Source organism: Hyperoodon ampullatus (genome assembly GCF_949752795.1).
Source record: "Hyperoodon ampullatus genome assembly, chromosome: 4".
NCBI classification, from domain to species: Eukaryota; Metazoa; Chordata; class Mammalia; order Artiodactyla; family Ziphiidae; genus Hyperoodon; species Hyperoodon ampullatus.
Window position 1 is genome coordinate 41748891 of NC_136917.1, and position 20241 is coordinate 41769131.

Here is a 20241-nt window from a genome sequence, read left to right on the forward strand (position 1 = left end):
TCGTATGTATTGTGGCTTCATTAACATTGAACTCACAGTCAACAGAACTATAACTCATGCGGAGTGAAACTCATCTAACACATGTTTTCCTTGTAAGATACATTACAGCCTTTTTTCACTTACACGAGACAGCACCTCAGCTCTATGCTTGAGGGTCACTTTAAACAGCAAAATGACCAATAAAATGTATACAAGTGCAAAAAATTTGGCACTAAATAGACCTCAAAAAAGACACTAGTATATGGTATGAGCTGAAACGAGAAGGCAGGGCCTTGCCTTGTTCGACCTCAGCTGGGAATGTGCATGTAGAGTGACAAATTTTTCTCTGCTCTGGACATGGGCATATCATGAATGACTGTGAAAGGGCTGCAAGAATTGACTTTGGGGTTACATATAGATTTTAATGAGTAGGCAATTTGCAAGTATAAAATCTGCAAAGCATAAAATCAACTGTATTTATTTATGTGTTCGATTTTTTACTAGCCTGAGACTTCTTACAGAAAGGTTGGCATGTGTACTGGATATCTTCTCTCTCTCTTTTTTTTTTTTTTTACATTTATTTGTTTTATCTTTGGCTGCATTGGTCTTTATTGCTGTGCATGGGTTTTTCTCTAGTTGCGGCGAGCCAGGGCTACTCTTTGTTGTGGTGCGCGGGCTTCTCATTGTGGTGGCTTCTCTTTGTTGCGGAGCACGAGCTCTAGGCGCCCAGGCTTCAGTAGTCATGGCTCGCGGGCTCTAGAGCGCAGGCTCAGTAGTTGTGGCACACAGGCTCAGTAGTTGTGGCACACAGGCTTAGTGGCTCCGCGGCATGTGGGATCTTCTCGGACCAGGGCTCGAACCCATGTCCCCTGCATTGGCAGGCGGATTCTTAACCACTGCGCCACCAGGGAAGCCCTGGATATCTTCTCTTGCTCCTCCAGACCTACTTCACTCTTCTCACCCTGCCCTCGCCCCTGCAGACTGACCTCTGTGGACTACTCTACTAGGATTTCTTTGTCCTCTGGTTTCCAGTTGGGTTTGGCCAACAAGAAACCCCAGCAGTTGATGGGGGGAAGGGAGGAGAGTGGGGCCAGCATATTTATTCCACAGCCTCCTCCTTGTGTTTCTGCCTTGGGCTTCCTCTGTTTCTCACTAAGTGTCCTCTCCTCTCGAGGCACCTTTCTCCAGGTGACTCTCTGCTTCCACAAGCAAGGGACCACTCCCATTCCTCATCTCTTTGGGCCTAGGGGTGGTAACTGCTCCTTGGCTCCTCTTTCCCTCTGTACTACTTCCTATGGTTCTTCTAAACCCACACTGTGTTAAATAGTCCTTTTAAAATAGGCTCGCCTTGAATTATCTTAATTTGACTATGATGTGTTTGGTCCTCAACTGATATCTTATTCATCGTATACACCTGACACAGTGCCAAGTAATAGCAGGTGAATGGTAACAAATGATCTCTAAAACTCCTCCTAACAGTATCTGTATGATTCAGTCATCCCAGAAACCAACTACTCATGATGACGGGAAGAATTGCAAAGTCACTGAAGACACACTGATACACACACACACACACACACACACACACACACACACACACACACACACACACACACACACACACACACACACACACTGCCCATCTTGCTGAATGGGGTATGTTCCACCTTTTCCTGAGTGTGGTGGTCTTGTGTGTTGGGTGGTTCCAGGCAGAGTAGGATCTGCAGGATAAATGCTCTCTGAGAAGCCGATCTGTTCATCCATCCTGCTCTAGAAGCTTCCTCTCTGGGTCATTTGCCAGGGGGAGTCAAGCCCAGAGGTGAGTCCCACAAAGGACTGTGTGGAAGCCACAGGCTTTCTCACTGGTACCTGATGGTCCTCTGGGTGCATGAGCTGGCTCCTGCAGTGGACGTGGGCATTTGGTGAACTGAAAGGTACAGGGAGAGCTCAATACACCAAAACTATAATAACCCAGCCCTTATTTCACTGGGATTTTAGGAGGGAGGAGAACAGCTGTGCCTTGCTGTCCAACTGTGGCTTAAGAACTCCAAATTACAATTTCCACATGTCACCCACACAGCAGATGACAGAATGAGTATGAACAATACTTTGGTACTAGGAGCAAGTCAGAAATCATCTCCAGACTGGTTTCTCTTCCACCAGCTTTGGCTCTCTCAAATCCACTCTCCACACTGCTGCCAGAATATATTTTTAAACACAAATTTGACCTTCTCTTCTTGTTCAATGACATTTTTCCACTCTACAACTAGAGTTCCAACTTTTTGTGTGTTTTAAAATCTAGCTCCTTGTCTAGATTTATAGCCTTAGATTAAACTTGTCTACCCCTTCTGTTATCCTCACCCTTGCTGAGAGTGCGCGCGCGCACACACACACACACACACACACACACACACACACGCCCCTATGCCCCAGCAATGGCAAACTGGTAATAGCTTCCCGATATGTTTTGTTTCCTCGGAAGGTATTTCTCTTATTTCTGCCCATTGGCTTGCCTTAAAAAAGCATAATTCATCTTCAAAACTGAGTCAGAGATGATATCTTCTTGACAGTGCTTCACAAACTTTAATGTGCAGACGATCACCTGTAGATCTTGTTAAAATGTAGATTCTCATTCAGTGGCTCTCAGGGTGGAGAGAGAATTTGCATTTCTCACAAGCTAGTAATGCTGCTGTTGCTGGTCCGGGGACCACACTTTGAGTAGCAAGTTTCTAAGAAGTTTCCACTGATGTCGCCCTTTGCCCAATAGATTCCATCACTTTTTCTGAGCTCTTCTCTACTTTGACCTTATTTCTGTTGTTGCTCTAATTGCTGTATTATAATTTTACTTGTTTATATGTCTGCCTTCCCAACCATACCTGGAGTTTCTTAAAAGTAAAGACTGTGTCTTTTTCATCTTCGTTTCTGCAGCACTCAGCCCAGCATATCAGAGATCACAGGAAGCATTTGATATTTACTTGAAATGAAACAAAGCATTTGTTATTTACTTGGTGAAACAAAGCATTTGATATTTACTTGGTGAAACAATGTTTAATGATGTAAAGTCTTTGTCTGTGGAATGTGAAACTATGTAACCATTATTATTTGGGGAAAACTTTTGGTTGTCTGACATTGGGATAAATATGGACCCAGGCTGTACATACCCTATTTACTAAAATACACAGCTTTATTTGCTAGACCCAACCTTAACTTGGAGCGATTTACAAAGCATAAGAGATATTTGTAACATTTTAATTGTGAACATTAGCCATCACTGTACACTAATAAATATTCAATCTATCCAAATATAAATACATAGTCTCAAAAGGGCACAATGCAAAATCTATAAAATGCATCTAGAACCAAAACTTTGCATAGGGGAATTCCCTGTGAGCACATGGCACCATTTTCAAAATGTGAGAAGGAAAAAGAAAGCCAAAAACCAAACAGGCAGAAGTCTATTTAGCAAGACACTGAGAGGTAACCTCTTGACACATGTTAAATTAAAGCCTCAATGATTCTGAGCTTGTACAAGATAATACCATGTAAGGGAGAATTTTTCTAAACCATACCACAGAAATCAGTCAATTCTGATGTTTTCCTTCTAGGCTGGATGTTCCAGAAATCATCTCTAATTAAAGGTTCCAAAAAAGAATGTACAAAATGCCAAAAAAGTAAACAGGGATGATTTTGGATAAGTTGAGAAATATCATCTTCTAAATGATAGTTTTTTTTTGAAGCTACCAGTTTCACAATAATTATACTTAAAAGTTGTACATCTGCATGTTCAGCCGGTCAAAATATCACATGATTTTTTAGAAAGAGCTGATTTCAACAGCATCCAAAAAGAGTTTTCCCTGAACACTGTAGGAAAATTAAATCTCTCTTACATCAGGGATACCCTTCCCCAGAAAGTGTCCAAGAAGACCGCAGCCAGCTCCAAGTTGAAGTGATAATTCAAGGAAGTATTTACACTTCTGCAGGAGAATCTTTTAAAGCTGCTTTGAAGCCCATCTACAAATTGCTTCATGCAATATGACTCTGGTGGGTTGAGTGAATCAAAGGGCTAATTACTCCTTTAGTAACTCCAAAGTCATTAACTCTGATGAAGGTGAGGATACAGATGAGGAAAAAAAGATCCTATTCCAAGTTGGAGGGCTACACCACCAGCCACACTGGTCGATGCAGGAGCAACTTTACTTGCTGATGGTGCTGTGTTGGCTTCTTTATTGGCCCTCTAGAACTTTCCCCTCTACTGTACTTACCTCCTCAGCAATCCCTTTCACCCTCAGTAGGAGGCAGTGTTGAATAAAAATAGAGAAACTGTGCATTGCAGTCAGACAGAGATGGCTGTATTCTTCATAGCTCTGTCACTTCAGGCAGGTGTCCAAGCTTTTCAAAGCCTAAGTTCCATTATCTGTAAAATGGGAATAATAATAATATCTCACTGCACTGGTGTGAACTCAGGGTGAACTGAGATTCTGCAGTTAAGGCTTGTAGCTCAGTACATATTCACTTTGCATATTCAAGTGCTCAGTCAACAGTAGGCATCCTTGTGCATCTTGGAAGCCCCCCACTCGGTGCCTGACTCAGTTTCCATCCAGATGGCTTGAACAAGAACAGACCTCTTACTCCACTCTTAGAATCTGGGGAGACTTGGAAGTCTCAACCTTAAAGTTGCAAATCTCTAGGGCCTAAACAAGCTTCAGTTTCTCTGCCAGGCCGCACTCTCCAGCACAAGCCTGCACTCTGTTGATGAGGATGGAAGAATGCAGAGAGAGGACTGATTCCTGGAGGCCTCAGTAAGTCAGTGTTTACAGAAGCCATGGTTTCCTCCCAGGATGCCTGTGGAAGCATTCGGCACAGAAGGGGACTCAGAGTCACTTGCTTGGCTTGGTAGTAAAGATGAGCATCCAAGTGGTTACAACCTAAGGCCTTTCCCTGTACCAGGTGTTTCCACCATCAGATGCCCTCTTTCTGCCCAGACACCAGATACCCAGTACTCCAGCGGTGAGATCAGAATTGTTCACCCCAGTCCTTTATGCTCCCTTCAAGGAGAGAGGTGGCAGTGTACTCTATGAGTAAAACCTCATAAAGCTGCTTCTCAGAATATCCGGCCTCTAATGTGGGCAGCTGTTCCATCATCCTCTAAGGCAGGAAGCTGTGGCTGACAGCATCACAGAGGCAGAGCTTACTCTTTGTGACTTTAATTAACTCACTAGTTCTGCTTGAAAAAGAGTCATGCTCCTTGTTCATCTTGCCCCATATCCTGGGATTCTGTGTTGTCAGGTCAAATAAAAAATCCCTTGACCATGAACTTTAGGTCCATGTTTAAAATAACAATAAGGGTAATAATCCAGGGTCCTGCCCCATCTCTCCCTTTCTCTAAGAAGTGCAAGAAATGTTGCTTGAAAGCTGTCGATTGAGGTTTGTGTTCCACACAAGATAAGAGGCTGGAGGAAGGGTACAGGCTGCTCTGGCCCTGCTCCCAGTTCAGTGGCTGAGCCTCCTGCCTGTGGCCTGGTGCCCGCCTCTATCAGGCCGCTGCCTCTGTGGCAGCTTAGGGACTGGCGCCACAGGCCAGTTGCCTCTGAGGAGTCCTGGGATGGTGGCAGCTTTTAATGCTCTGTGGTGGGAAGACCTCCTTGCCCCACTCAGGATCTGCAGCCCGTGGCCTGGCACTGAGTCTCTTTTAAAGTCCTGATTCTGCAATTTCAGCCAGTTGACTCAAGAGTCTGGAGAAAGGTGGCCGGTCTTCTGGTTTCTAGAGAGGGAAGAAAAGAACTCTGTGATTTCCTTGTACTTGTGTGTCATAGCTAATTCCAAAGCAAACCAGAGTTAAACAGCAATCCCCTCTGCTGAGTTTTAAATATGCTTCTATATATATTGTATTTGAGGCCATTATGTCTTAGTTGTTAACAGCAGGTATTTTGGAATCATATGGCCTGCTTTTTTTTTTTTTTTTTTTTTTGTATGCGAGCCTCTCACTGTTGTGGCCTCTCCCGTTGTGGGGCACAGGCTCCAGACGCACAGGCTCAGCGGCCATGGCTCACGGGCCCAGTCGCTCCGCAGCATGTGGGATCTTCCCAGACCGGGGCACGAACCCGTGTCCCCTGCATCGGCAGGCGGACTCTCAACCACTGTGCCACCAGGGAAGCCCTGGCCTGCTTTTGAATCATAGCTTTTCCACTCATTAGCTGTGTGACCTTTGAACAGGTTACTTAACCTTTTTGAACCTCAGTTTTGTCATCTGTAAAATGGGGATAATAATGTTATCAATCTCATAAGATTGTTGTAAGAATTAAATAAAATTGTATATAAAAATGAAACATAAAATAAGCACTCAGTAAGACTAAAAAAGAAAATATTTAGATATAAATCCCATGAAATATGTATAGGATCTACTTTAGGAAAAATATAAAATTCTAAAGAAAGAAATCAAAGGAGAGCTAAATATATCGAGAAATATTCCATGTTCATGGTTAGGAAGGCTTGCTGTTGTTAAGATGTCATTTCTTTTCAACTTGATATATGGATTCAACACAATCACAAGAATCCCAGCAAGTTATTTTGTAGATACTGACAAACCAACTCTAAACTCCATATGGAAAGGCCAAAGACTCAGAATAGCCAGCACAATACTGAAGAAGAACAAGTTTGGAGGACTGATACTTCCTGACTTCAAGACTTACTATAAAGCTATAGTAATCAAGAGAGCATGGTATTGGTGAAAGAAGAGACAAATAGGTCAATGGAAAAGAGTTGGGATCCCAGAAATAGACCCACACAAATGTAGTCAAATCTTTAACAGAGGAGCAAAGGCAATTCAATGGAGAAAGGGTAGTCTTTTCAACAAACGGTTCTAGAGCAATTGGACATCCACATGCAACACAATGACTCTAGACACAGACCTGACACTCTTCACAAAAATTAACTTAAAATGGATCATAGAACTAAATATAAAATGCAAAACTTTTAAGACATCTAGAAGATAACATAGGAGAAAATCTGGGTGACCTTGGGTTTGGCAATGAGTTTTTAGATACAACACCAAAAGCACGATTCATAAAAGAAAAAAAAATTGATGTTGAACTTTGTCAAAATTAACAACTCTGCTCTGTAAAAGACTTCTGCTCTGTAAAAGGTACCGCTAAGTGAATGAAAAGATAAGCCATAGGCTGGGAGAAAATGTTTTTAAAACACATATCTGATAAAGGACTTATATCCAAAATATGCAAAGACCTCTTAAAACTCAAAAGCAAGAAAACAAATAATCCTATTAAAAAATGGGCAGGGCTTCCCTGGTGGTGCAGTGGTTGAGGGTCCACCTGCCGATGCGGGGGACGCGGGTTTGTGCCCCGGTCTGGGAGGATCCCACGTGCCGTGGAGCGGCTGGGCCCATGAGCCATGGCCACTGAGCCTGCGCGTCCAGAGCCTATGCTCCGCAACGGGAGAGGCCACAGAGTGAGAGGCCTGCATACCGCAAAAAAAAAAAAAGGGCAAAGATCTAAGCAGTTACCTCATTTAAAAAGGTATACAAATGGAAAATACACATATGAAAAGATGCTCAACATCATATGTTAGGGATTTGCACATTAAAATAACAATGAGATACCACTATATTCTTATTAAGATGGCTAAAATCAAAGCACTGACAACGCCAAATGCTGGTGAGGATGTGGAGCAACAGGAACTCTCATTGCTGGTGGGAATGTGAAAATGGTAGCCATTTTGGAAGACAGTCTGGCAGTTTCTTACAAGGCTAAACATTTTCATATGATAGTGTTATGAAACTACTCATTTCATATGATCCAGGAATCACACCCCTAGATATTTACCCAATTGAGCTACAAATCTATGTCCATACAAAAACTTGCACACAAATGTTTATAGCAGCTTTATTCGTAACTGCCAAAAACTGGAAGCCACCAAGATGTCCTTCAGTAGATGAATCGATAAACAAACTGTGGTATATCCATACAATGGAAATATTATTCAGTGATAAAAAGAAGTGAGCTTTCAAGCCATGAAAAGACATGGAGGAATCTTAAATGCATAGTTCTAAATGGAAGAAGCCAATCTGAAAAGGCTACATACTCTATGATTCAACTATGTGACATTCTGGCAAAGGCAGAACTTGGACAATAAAAAGATCAATGGTTTCCAGGGATTTGGGAAGAAGAGGGGAAGGGATAAATAGGTGAAGCACAGTGCATTTAAAGGCAGTGACACTATTCTGTATGATACTATAACGGTAGATACATGATGTACATTTGTCAAAACTCACAGAACTGTACAAAAAAAGCAGTGAACCTTAACGTAAAACATGGACTTCAGTTAATAATAATGTGTCCGTGGTGGTAGCATAATTGTAACAAATGTACCACACTAATGCAAAATGTTATTTATAGGGGAGAACTCTCTGCACTGTTGGCTCAAATTTTCTATAAACCTAAAACTTCTAAACAAGTCTATTAATTTAAAAAATTAATAAAAATTTAAAAAAGAAAAACGTACTAAATGTCAGCTATCATAATTGTTATAGTATTTAATCCTTGAGAAGTGGACTAGATTTGTTTTGTACCCTTCTTTATGTCTTTATGGTTTATTTCTTTGTTTCTGATGACAAAAGCTCTATGAACTTACAGAACAAACATTATTTAATTATCTTACAGTAAGAAAAAGGAGGTTCAGAGAATGGCCCATGATTAATGATTAAGAAATGATAAAACTGAGATAAAACCCAAGTATCCTATACTTTTTAAATCCCCCCTGTTACCCTTCCATGATCTGAATTTGTGTTAATTCTCTATTCAGCAACTTTCAACTGTGGTTGAAATTTAAAATTTGCTAACTCGCCCAAGGACATCTAACACTCATGCTGATGTGGCTTAAGGCATAGCCTGCCACCCAAGGATAACTGAGATGTCTGGGAGGGTGCAGAGTAATTGGCTCCCATTCTGAATTGTTGTATGAATAAAATGAATTTTAATTCAGTCATTTTAATAGTTTCACAGCACCAGTGAACTTCTGTTTACCAGTTTATAGAACTAACTTCATGTATATTTAATGGTTTTATGATGTCACAGATGTTTTTTTCCTCAAAAAATTGACATAGGCCTTCCCCACTCTTCCTTTCTGACAGTATGTTGATGGCTTGTGACATTATATTACAAATCAAATAACATTTAAGGTCCCTGCCAGCTCTTCTAGGGATGAGTAACTCCTTTAGTTAATAGATGCTCAACATCACTTTCTTGCTAATCTATTTTGTCATCCCTACTGCCTCATCCTCTGAGAGGGTTCCTTTCTTCAGGGATGGGGGTAGACCCTGAAATTGCAGATTATAATGAGTGGGGCGGGGAACCACTTCCTTTACTGACCTCTTTCCAGCAATGATTCATGATCTGGTAGATATGTGAGGAGGCCAGTCGAGGCTTGTATAACCGAAATCCAGTGGTGATGTCTTCCACCACCTCTGAGTTGCTTCGGTTTTCATACGGGATTTTGCCTTCACTGAAGACTTCCCACATCAGCACACCTATGAGAAATGGTGAATCGAAACAGCTAGTGATAAAGTTCCTAAATAGCGAACAAACCAACTTACCTCTAGAAATCACAGACTCCTTGACATTAAGATTCAAGTCCCTGGGCTTCCCTGGTGGCGCAGTGGTTGAGAGTCCGCCTGCCGATGCAGGGGACGCGGGTTCGTGCCCCGGTCCGGGAAGATCCCACATGCCGCTGAGCGGCTAGGCCCGTGAGCCATGGCCGCTGAGCCTGCGCGTCCGGAGCCTGTGCTCCGCAATGGGAGAGGCCACAACAGGGAGAGGCCCGCGAACAGCAAAAAAAAAAAAAAAAAAAAAAAAGATTCAAGTCCCTACCTCCAGAAAGTACAATATCAAAAGCCACCTGAGGCTTATTAGGCCTGTGCTATTTCTAAAGAAGAGTGATCTCCCTACCTTCCTAGTGGTGAAGAATGTTCAAGCTCAGCCCTTTGTTATATCTAACTCAAATGTTACTACTAAAAGTTTCAGGGGATGTAAACTCAAATGTCTACACATGATATAGATGAATGGAGTGGATGAGGTGTGCATAATAGGGACTAGGGAGGACTGTGAAAAACTGGAGGTCAAAAATTCTGTCCCCAAAAGGGCAGCTGTGATTTAGCTCCAGCCAGCATAGGGCACCTGGGAATGAGGGCTCTGAATTGCCACATTTTCTGATTTTTTAAAGATAAGTCATAAATTGGGAGTTTTAAAATATAAACTCAATTTGATTTAAAAGAAATACTGTGTTAACCAAGCAAAAATCTTTAGATTGTCCATTTTTGACCTCTGATTTAATCCCTTTTCCTTTTTTGCCCTCAGTAGAAATGTTAGAACCAGCTTTATTATGTACTCATCTATTCATAGGTTGTCAGAGTGGGAACAGAGCTTGCAGATCACCTAATCCAGTGGTTTTCAAAGCATAGTCCAGGGATCCTGAGGGCAGAGTTTTCCAAAGTATGATCCCTAAAACATCTGAAGTTTTGAAAAATCAACTCAGAAATTTGTTCCAATGGCAGATCCTGGGCCCTAGCCCAGACAACTGGATTAGAATTTCTAAGGGATCCTCAGAAATGCCTCAGGAGTTTTGGAAATTCAGTAAATAAGACCAATTAGCACCCCCAAGATGCCAGGATTTCTAGTGAGATTTCTTTGGAAAATGGGGGAAAGCTGGCTGGAAAACAACTGCTTTCATGCAAACCTTGTGAAGCATTGAGGAATTGAGTAAGGCTCAAAGAGGTTAGTTGACTTGTTTAAAATAGTGCAGTTCGTATATATGGAATCTAAGGGAAAAAAAAAAAAGGCTCTGAAGAACCTAGGGGCAGGACAGGAATAAAGACGCAGATGTAGGGAATGGACTTGAGGACACGGGGAAGGGGAAGGGGAAGCCGAGACGAAGTGAGAGAATGGCATTGACATATAAACACTACCAGATGTAAAACAGATAGTGGGAAGCAGCCGTATAGCACAGGGAGATCAGCTCATGCTTTGTGACCACCTAGAGGGGTGGGATAGGGAGGGTGGGAGGGAGACGCAAGAGGGAGGAGATATGGGGATATATGTATACATATAGCTGATTCACTTTGTCATACAGCAGCAACTAACAAAACAATGTAAAGCAATTATACTCCAATAAAGATGTTAAAAAAAATAGTGCAGTTAATTGGGGATAAACCTCAAAATGCGTGACAAAGCCCAGTGGCCTTGAGGCAGGCAAAAGCTCTCTTCCATCCAGGTTTCTGTTTCTGAGGTTTGCCACCCCAGTTTTCTCATCCCTCTATTCTGCTTTCATCAGTCAGTCTCATCTTTGGACACTTCAGATGACATATCCTAGGAAGGGATGGACTTTAGCTCAACCCTCTAATTATAATATGCAGCAGCAAAGTCCTAGGCTGACAACCTGTGGCAGAGTAAACCCCATTCCAAGTCAGCAGGTGAATGTGACAAAGTGGCCATGGCTGCAAACATCTCTTTCTGGGACACCTGTCTTGGTGCAGCATGACCCGCCATACCGATAGAGAGTGGCCACACATCAGCCGTACCCTTCCTAGTTATATGCACTGGGGAAAAGAGAATGGGAGGTTGCTCAAGCGCAGTTTTTGTTCTTTTAAGTTCATTCTGTACCTTCAATTTGACTAACCAAGTCATAGTTAGGCCTGTTGAACAGGGTAACTACTTTAAGGAACAATTTAGAAGGACTCAAAATCAAAAATCACTTGGTTGTTGGAAATGGATATTCTAAAATGCTGGAGAAGATTAGTTAGTTCTTCTCCTAAGAGATTTAATTAGCCCTCTTCTCCCTGGTTTCTACTACTAGTCAATATATTTGGCAAACCTTCCCTTCACATAGCAGGACAACATCAAACTCTAAACTATTCCTGTCTGAAGTAGAATCCTTCTTACAATCCAAGGCAAAGAGGTTGTCCAGTATAGTTTTGTGTATACATTAATATGCAAAAACTATGGCTTAGAAAGACAGGACACATCCAGCAAGAATATTTAGTACTTTTTGCCACACCAGCATCATTCATTCTGTCTTTTCATTCTTGCCCATTTGCACTTATAAGAAATTCTAATTCCTTACCATGGCCTGCCGATTTCATTGCCTACAGTTCTCCCACTAAGTCAGTACCCCTTTTCTTTGGACACACCAGACTTTGGCACTTGCTGCTTCCTTTGTTAGAGACACTGTTCCCTGGACCTTCAAATGGAGACAGCTCCCTCTCATCATTCAGCTCTCTGCTCAACAGTCACCTCCTCAGAGAGGCTTCCCAGACCCTGCTATTTAAAACAGACCCTCCCTCCATTCCAGTTCCTCTCTTTCCCATTACTCTTTTGTTTTATTCATAGCACTTACCGCTACCTGACTTTATCTTATACACATATTTGTTAGCTTGTTTACATGATTGTTGCTGTCTCCCCTTCAAACTGGGCTCCAAGAGAATAGGAGCCTTTTCTATCCTATGTACCACTGCTTTGTGAGCACCTAAATTAGCTCCTAGCATGTAGTAGATACTCAATAAATCGTTGTTGAATTAATGGGTAAAATACTTTATCGAGAGTTAAATGTGGGAATAAATGTGAGAATAAATATAATGTTGAAAAAAACATGATCCCTGCTCTCAAGGGCTCATATTCTAATCTCCTGACTCCAGCTTTTGATGTCACAGCAGCTATCACCAGCATCCTGTGTTTGCTTTTATTTTTGCCCCTATTTCAAACATGTCCAAGAATAGATACAATAATGAGGGCCCCTTCATTCCTTTCAGAGCTGTTTCTACAGACTCTCAGTGGGACGCCCTCACCATCCAGTGTTCAGGGCAAGTAAGGCTGCCTGAATTTGACAAATAAAACAGCTGGCCCTCAGTCCCAGGTCATGTGGGAGTGGGGCCAGAATGACACTTACCAAATGACCACACATCCGACTTGCTGCTATAGCGACTGAAAGAGAAGACTTCCGGGGACGCCCACTTCACCGGGAATTTGGTGCCTGAGGAACTGGTGTACTGGTCATCAAGGACGAACCTGGGGAGAGAGATCGTCTGAGTGTCCTGGTGACCTGCATCCCATTCCTGAGACTTTGCCGGCACCACAGGTCCGTATTACCTTGTCATCCCAAAGTCGGACACCTTGATGACCTGGTTTTCTCCAACCAGACAATTCCGGGCAGCCTGGAGCAGAGACAGGCAAACGAAAGGGAAAGGAAAACTTGGTGGGTAATCAGTAATTAAGGAGTCTCCTATAATCACAGTCCTTTGCTTTTCCATGTGCTGCTGTGCAGAAGCAATGAGGAGCTTCACAAATGCTAATTAAGCTTCACTAGTGCCTGATGGAAAGTTGAATGTTAAGATCCTTTAACAGGATGAGTAAATCTGGTCTTTCATCTTCATTCCTGGGATCCTAATCAGAAGAAAAATCCATGGTGTTGTGTAACCAACTGTAAACTCCAGTGCAACCTGATGTTAACCTCAGGGATGATATGAAGAAACTGTCACCCATTTGACTAAAATAAGAATGTGTTGAAGTTGCTAATTCTCTTAAAACTATTCCTCAGTAGGGATGATACATGGTCCCTAATTCGATTGGAAGAGCCCTTACCAAGAAAAGATCCATGAGTCTCAAATTTTAATGTGCCTGCAAATCCCACGGGGGGACATGTTAAAATGAATATTCCCAAGCCTCAACCCCCCAGAGATTCTGAGGATGGTTCTAGGATCACCCCAATGTGATCCTGGTAGATCCTTGGATAACATTTTGAGAAACATGTGCTTGTCAATTTCTTTCATTTTTACCAAGAGGAAAAGGAGGCACAGAGAGGTTAAGAAGGAGAGGCTGTTAGCTTTATTTAGAAAGAACGTAAACTCCAACTCAGAGGGTGAAAGAGGTGGGGCTGGAAATAGAGCCCAGATCTGAGTCCCACGAGGACATCCCACAGTGGGTGGAGGAAGGAAGAAGTTGAGAGGGGAAGGAAGACAGCTTATGCCTTGGTATTGATTCATGCATTCCCAGTCTTCGTAGCTCTACATTTCAGTGGGACATGCGCCTTCACCCTGGACCTGTAGGGGTTTGCCCTACACCCTCTTACCAGGTCTCTGTGGATGACACAAGCCTCTTCCAGGTAGGCCATGCCCTCACACACGTCCAGGCACATGCCCAGCAGGGTCTCTGCAGCAAAGAGCCCCCGCTGGCTGCGCAGGTAATCTGACAGGCAGCCGTGTTCCATGAACTCAAACACCAGGCAGATGGGGGCTTGCTCCAGGCACACTCCGTAGAGCTGGACCAGCTTGGGGTGAGAGAGTTTCCTGAAGAAAAATGGCAAGGGGTGAGATGGTCTAAGTTTAGTCTCCCCAAAATACACTCCCTCCCCTAAACAAAAATATCTCATTGAGCTGAGATCTGAAGAATGCAGGGACTCAGCTGGTGTATGCAAGAATGAATGAAGGCCAGTGTGGTTGGCATGTCATGGAACCAGAGGAAAGATGGGCAGGAGATGAGATTGGGGAGTGGGTAGGGCCAGACCACGGTGGGCCTTTTAGACCACAGTGAGGAGCTCGGAGTTATTCTCCATACCATGGGAAGCCATCGCTGGACTTGAGCAGGGAGGTGGCACAAGATGGCATCAGAATGGTATTCAAAGAGCATAGCACAGAACATCCTTCCCAAGGTATCTCTGCATACTCTTGTTTTGGCCACTCACATCATGACTTCAGCCTCCTCGACGAAGTCCTCTTCTGACATAGCTCCTTCCTGAATGGTTTTGATGGCCACCTTGTCCCTGTTGAGCCAGTAGCCAAGATGCACCAACCCAAACTGCCCGCTACCAATCTCCTGCACAAAAGTGAGCTCTGAGGGATCAATCACCCATTTCCCTGGAAGAGAAAGAGTTTTCCAAAGTTGGCAAGCAGTAGATATGAAGTATAGGACTACCAGGAGACTATATAGCCCTATACAGAATGTTAGCCTATTGTTAATATAACTCAAAGATGGCAGATGGTATAAGCCTGTATACCTAGAACTATAGACAGATAAAAGTATCTTTTTTCCCAAATAATAACATGGAATATATATTGAAAGCCATGAAAAATGTGCGTGGGGACGATTACATGGAAAGAGAAAGGAGGATGGCATTAGTTGAGATATTAAAGAAAGTCAATGAAAGGGTTCTAAGGTCCCAACCATTTCCTATACCTGATTGAAAAATTTTTATTGTCATTTTTCACATAGAGCAAGTTTTATTTGAACTGATCATTCATTCATTCATTTGTCCATCAAGAGCATCCATTATGTACATAGCACTTGCTAGGCCTTAGCAGGGGTTAGGGATAAGGTGGTGGATTCCAAGAGGACTGGTACAGAGGTGCAAGCCAGCACACAGTCTCGCAATAGGTAGGGTTTCAATAAATGCTCAAAAAAAGAATAAAGGGGATCCGAGTCTCAATTTTCACACGGGCAAAAATGAGTGGGTTCATAAAATACTATCTGGGCTTCCATCCAACATGAGCACATTCGGATTCCACAGGTATTAGAATTATCTTATTTTTATAAGGAGGCTGAGGGGCATTATCCTTTCCTGATGCTTGGTCTAGTACCATAAACAGTTCAATTTCTATCTCTTTGAGGCACAGACTCAACAGAAAACAGTACCGAGCACCTACTGTGTGCAGATATGGTGCTGGTTAGGGATGGAGAGCCCACACAGTGTTTCTCAAAGTATCACCCTTTAACCCCTGTGTCAAAATCACCTAGGGCACTTGTTGAAAAGGCAACCCCAGGACCCCACTGTCTGGGACTGTGTTTTGGTAAATGTTGGGTCGGGGCTGGAAGTCAACACTTTTCTTAAGCATCCTATGTAACTTTGATGCACAGTGAAGCTTGAGAACCACCAATCTAGAAGATATAAAATGAAAGGTACACCAGCCTTCTCCTCGACCAGCACAGTTTGGACCAGGGGATGCAGGCAGAAAATCACAAGTGGGTGAAACGGTTCCACAGGACAAGAAGGAATAGTAAGGCCTATGGCCCTAGAGATGCACGCCCTGCCTAAAAGCATTCAAAAAAATTTAACACAGTGCTATGCAGACAGACATTTCTGGATGCTGCTAGCTTACAGCACTTGCAATGGACCCATACCTAACAAACTAGATGATACAGAAGTTCTAGAAAATAGGCAAGAACACAGTACTATAGCACTGGTTTCTAATATTTTTTTCTAATAGCATTTAGCAGAGTGCTGTGTACAAAGTAGGTGTTCAGTAAACACTTCATTGATGAACTGTCATCTAAAACCAATAGACATTGATTTGACCTAGATAAATGTGCATACGTATAGATGTAATCTTACACACATTGTAAATGTTCATTTATGCACACCATCTCCAGAGATCATTTTACGTCTGGGGAAGTCCATTCAGAATTTACCCCAGACCTCTAGGGATGTGAGTTAGTGCAAATGAATAACATTCCCAAATGCACTACTTACCATATCTCAGCCCTGCCGTGACCGGGGCTTTCTGCCTCCAGGAACTAACTGGATACCGGAGTCTAGTGACTAGGCCTGGGTTGATTACAAAGTGAAAGGCAGTCATTAGCGTTTTATCATAGCAACCATCCAAGTCAAATCACCAGGAAAAAATATAATCCAATGCAAAAGCTATTTTTATTCTGGAAAACAAATTCCAAAGCCCAGTCACTGATATTACATTTTCCCTGAGAAGAGGTATAATATCACAGGTGGGCAGGTAGTGAAATCTCATGATTCCAGCAGCAGAATTTGCTAATGAAGAATATGTAATATAATCAAATATTTGGCATCCTTTTCTATTTGTATAGTTATTATTTATGGTCAGTTTGTCTGAGATGAAGAAACCCAGCTGGGTGTTTGTCACTTTTCTCCAAGTTCCCCTGTGAGGGTCCCCCTCTGGCCTTGTCCCTTAGAACTCACCTCCTCCGTTGTGTTGGTGATAATTGACAAGGAGAGGGATGGAATCAAACACGTACTTTTCGGCCACGTAATATCGCTTGGGGTTGTCATTTGTTTCTTTGATGTGATAGTGCTTTATACAGGGGTTGTTCTCACTTAAACAAATGAAACATAAATGCAGTGATGATTAAGAGGCAATGTTTAGAGACAGAAATGTCTACAGGTAGCAGATTCCTATTAGCTTTGTTTTCTGCCCTCTCACATGGATGGCAGATATATTTCAACTTGTGTGTCAGTCTTGACAGGCTGGCCTTGGCTGCTGTATTAAGAAGGACTCTGAGGCTGCATCTGGACTCAGGATTGGTGCCATGATGGATTGGTGATGTTTCTTCCAAAACCTCAAAATGGGCAGTCGTCTTGTATGGGCCACATGTTTGCCTTCCCTGCTGTGTGGATTTAACTAATCTTCAGCATATGTTAAGGAAGCATCTTGGCCCCTTCGTACTTATTTGGCTTTGTATATCAGAGTTAACATAGCAGCCCTGACTGCTATCCTTAGAAAGGCCTGCTTGCAAGATTGGCCCTTGGCTGGCTTCTGAGAACTTAGATTTCAGGAGGGCTCTCACCATTCTCTGACTGATAAGGATGGCTCCCTATACCTAAGTTGTTTGTATAAACAATGTGGCTTATGCTCAATGCTTAATTTTCTCCTGGGAGTCTGGAATTTTGCTATGTGCTAGGCAGAGGGTACCCAGGTGACAAGCCCCCAGTGAAAGGATCTGTAAGGTTCTGGCACGTAGTAAGGACTCAATAAATGGTGGATAGTTTTATTAGCAGAGCCAGAGCTAGAATTCATATTTTCTCACTTGCAGTCAAAAGTATCTTTTCTGTTATTCTTTGGATTAAATTATAAATGCATCAAATACAGGACCAGGTATTTTATTTCTTTAGAGCTTTGCACTCAGGGATGCCAACTGGGAAGACAACCTGGCATCCAGCCCTCTAGCTCTGTCACTTTCTAGGTAAGTGACTTCAGTTATGTTCTTAATCTCCCTAGCCTTGGTTTTCTCAGAGGGATCAGGGAAACACAGTATTTCTAGGGACTGTCTGACATTCCTGTGTGTGGCTCATTGCTCACCCACCTCAGGACTGTCTCTCCCCACTTTGCTGAGTTAGCACCATACCTTACGATGGCCTTGGTGAAAACAGACACAGTGTATGTCCCTGGAGTCCTGGAATCTCGTACCATGAAGGCTCCTTCTTTGCCCTGGAAGGGTTAGAAAGAATGGAAAATCAGCGATCCCAGGAAACCAGGCTCGTGCATCCAGCTTCACTTTCTTGCCTGTGAAAGGAGGAAATACTGTAGGCCAGCTTGGCACAGAGCAGCCTTTCAGCTATAATGGCTACCGTTCCATTCATTCATTCCAGAGACGTTTCTTGAGCTCCTACCATGGTTCCAAGACTATTCTAGTGATGACATAAGCAGTAAACGAAGGCAAACAGACATAAGCTCTGCCCTCTTGGAGCTCATTACAGATATTGCCCAGCCTTCACCACAACATTGCAGTCTAGATGTTATTATCTTCAATTTCCTGATGAGGATACTGAGTGCTGCAGAGCTGAAGTGACTCTCTTACGACCTACAAATATAGGTGGCAGACCTGGGATTTGAACCTTGAATGTGGCAGGTGAGCAAAACCTTTGCTCATTCTACTAGTCCGTGGTGCCTCCATTCAACAAACGTTAGAAGCCATTTCTCTGTTCCCCACAAGGGCACAAAACTTCTGTCTTGGAAGCTTCATCAGTTTCTTAATGGGAATATATTTTGTAGGCCCTTTCTCAAGTGCTGATTTTGCTGCAGGGCAAAAGGAGAAAGAACACGAAGCTGCTGGTTGCATGAGGGAAGTGGAGAGAAGGGGAAGCCCTCAACATATACCCTTCACCCCACTGACAATTTTGCCAGTGCTGATGAAATAAGTACTAACAAACGGGGAGACCAGTTTTTTCAGTCCTGGTAGGAACTTGAAAGTCTTAACTCTGTTTTTTGAGTACTTTGTGTCTAAGGCTCTGTTCCTACCCACCTGTCAATCTGTGCTGGTGATATTTGCAAAATCTGTTGCTATGGTTTGCTTAGACACACTAAGGGCCATAAGTGAAAGCCAGAGAGAGAGGAACCTCGTGTGGTGGGCATACACTTGTTGTATATGGAGCAAAATATACACAGTTTAGAAGCTCTTCCACCCCCTAATCCCAAAGGTGGGTCATCTACACATACAAATAATACACAGATGGCCATGCTAATTGTTTGCATCCTAGAATCTCAGGGTTAGAAACGACCTTTTAGAAGAACCTAGAAAGGTTCTCTAGCCCAGGGTTATCCCAACCTCAGTACTATAGACATTTGGGGGGCAGTAATTCTTTGTCATGGGGGCTGCCCTGTCATCATAGGATGTTTAGCAGCATCCCTGGCCTCTATCAACTGGATGCCAGACACTGTCACATGTTCCCTGGGGGACAAAATCACCCCTGGTTGAGAACCACTGATCTGGCCTAACTCCCTAAACCCCTGTGCCCCAAACTGTTGGTGATCACAATCACCTGAAGAATCTAAATCACAGAACAAGACAAAAGAAAACGACGACTACGAGCTGTTTACCATGCTCCCCCCCACCCCGCCTCCCCATACCTACACACTTGGAATCTCCAGGACTGAGGCCCTGGGACCTGAACTTTTAAAAGGCTTATGGACATCCAGATTTGGTCTCCACTGAGTCAACTGAAAATGCATTTCTTATTTATAACAGTCCTGAAGAGTAGTCCCTGTCGTCTGAAAGAGCACTAATAGTTAGAAAGTTCATCCTCATGTAGACATGTAACCTGCTTCCTCTGACTTGGCCCTAACCCTGCAGAGGGGAATTTGGGGGGGACGGTTGGCCCTTACATCATTGTGCATTCTTGCCAAACTTAGAGGTTACCACAACAATTTTGTGAGACTCCCCAAACTCTTCTTCTCTCTGCTGGGAGATTCAAGAGTCTATTTTGAAAGTTGAGGGAAGCGGAGGGTAGGGGAGTTGGATGAAGGTGGTCAAAAGGTACACATTTCCAGTTATAAGATATATCCTGGGGATGTAATGTACAGCATGGTGACTACAGTATTGTTATACCGTATTGTATATTTGAAAGTTGCTCAGAGTAGATCTTAAAAGTTCTCTTCACAAGAAAAAAAATTGTAACTATGTATAGAGATGGACGTTAACTAAAATTGTATTAATCATTTTACAATATATACACAAATCAAAT

General features: G+C 42.9%; 1 protein-coding gene across 2 annotated transcripts in view; it reads right to left on the bottom strand.

Moving 5' to 3' along the window:
- Positions 1 to 5668: 5668 nt before the first annotated feature.
- The window catches only part of ITK (IL2 inducible T cell kinase), a gene marked incomplete at both ends in the record, with an annotated part of 64673 nt that continues 50100 nt past the window's right edge, over positions 5669 to 20241 (bottom strand). For both annotated transcript variants that reach the window (XM_079703942.1, XM_079703941.1), the window contains 9 exons: positions 5669 to 5740; positions 9360 to 9517; positions 12928 to 13046; positions 13128 to 13192; positions 14107 to 14323; positions 14719 to 14890; positions 16501 to 16575; positions 16963 to 17096; positions 18126 to 18208. In XM_079703942.1, coding sequence (XP_079560068.1) covers positions 5669 to 5740; positions 9360 to 9517; positions 12928 to 13046; positions 13128 to 13192; positions 14107 to 14323; positions 14719 to 14890; positions 16501 to 16575; positions 16963 to 17096; positions 18126 to 18208 — 1095 coding nt within the window. The remainder of the gene's footprint in view (positions 5741 to 9359; positions 9518 to 12927; positions 13047 to 13127; positions 13193 to 14106; positions 14324 to 14718; positions 14891 to 16500; positions 16576 to 16962; positions 17097 to 18125; positions 18209 to 20241) is intronic.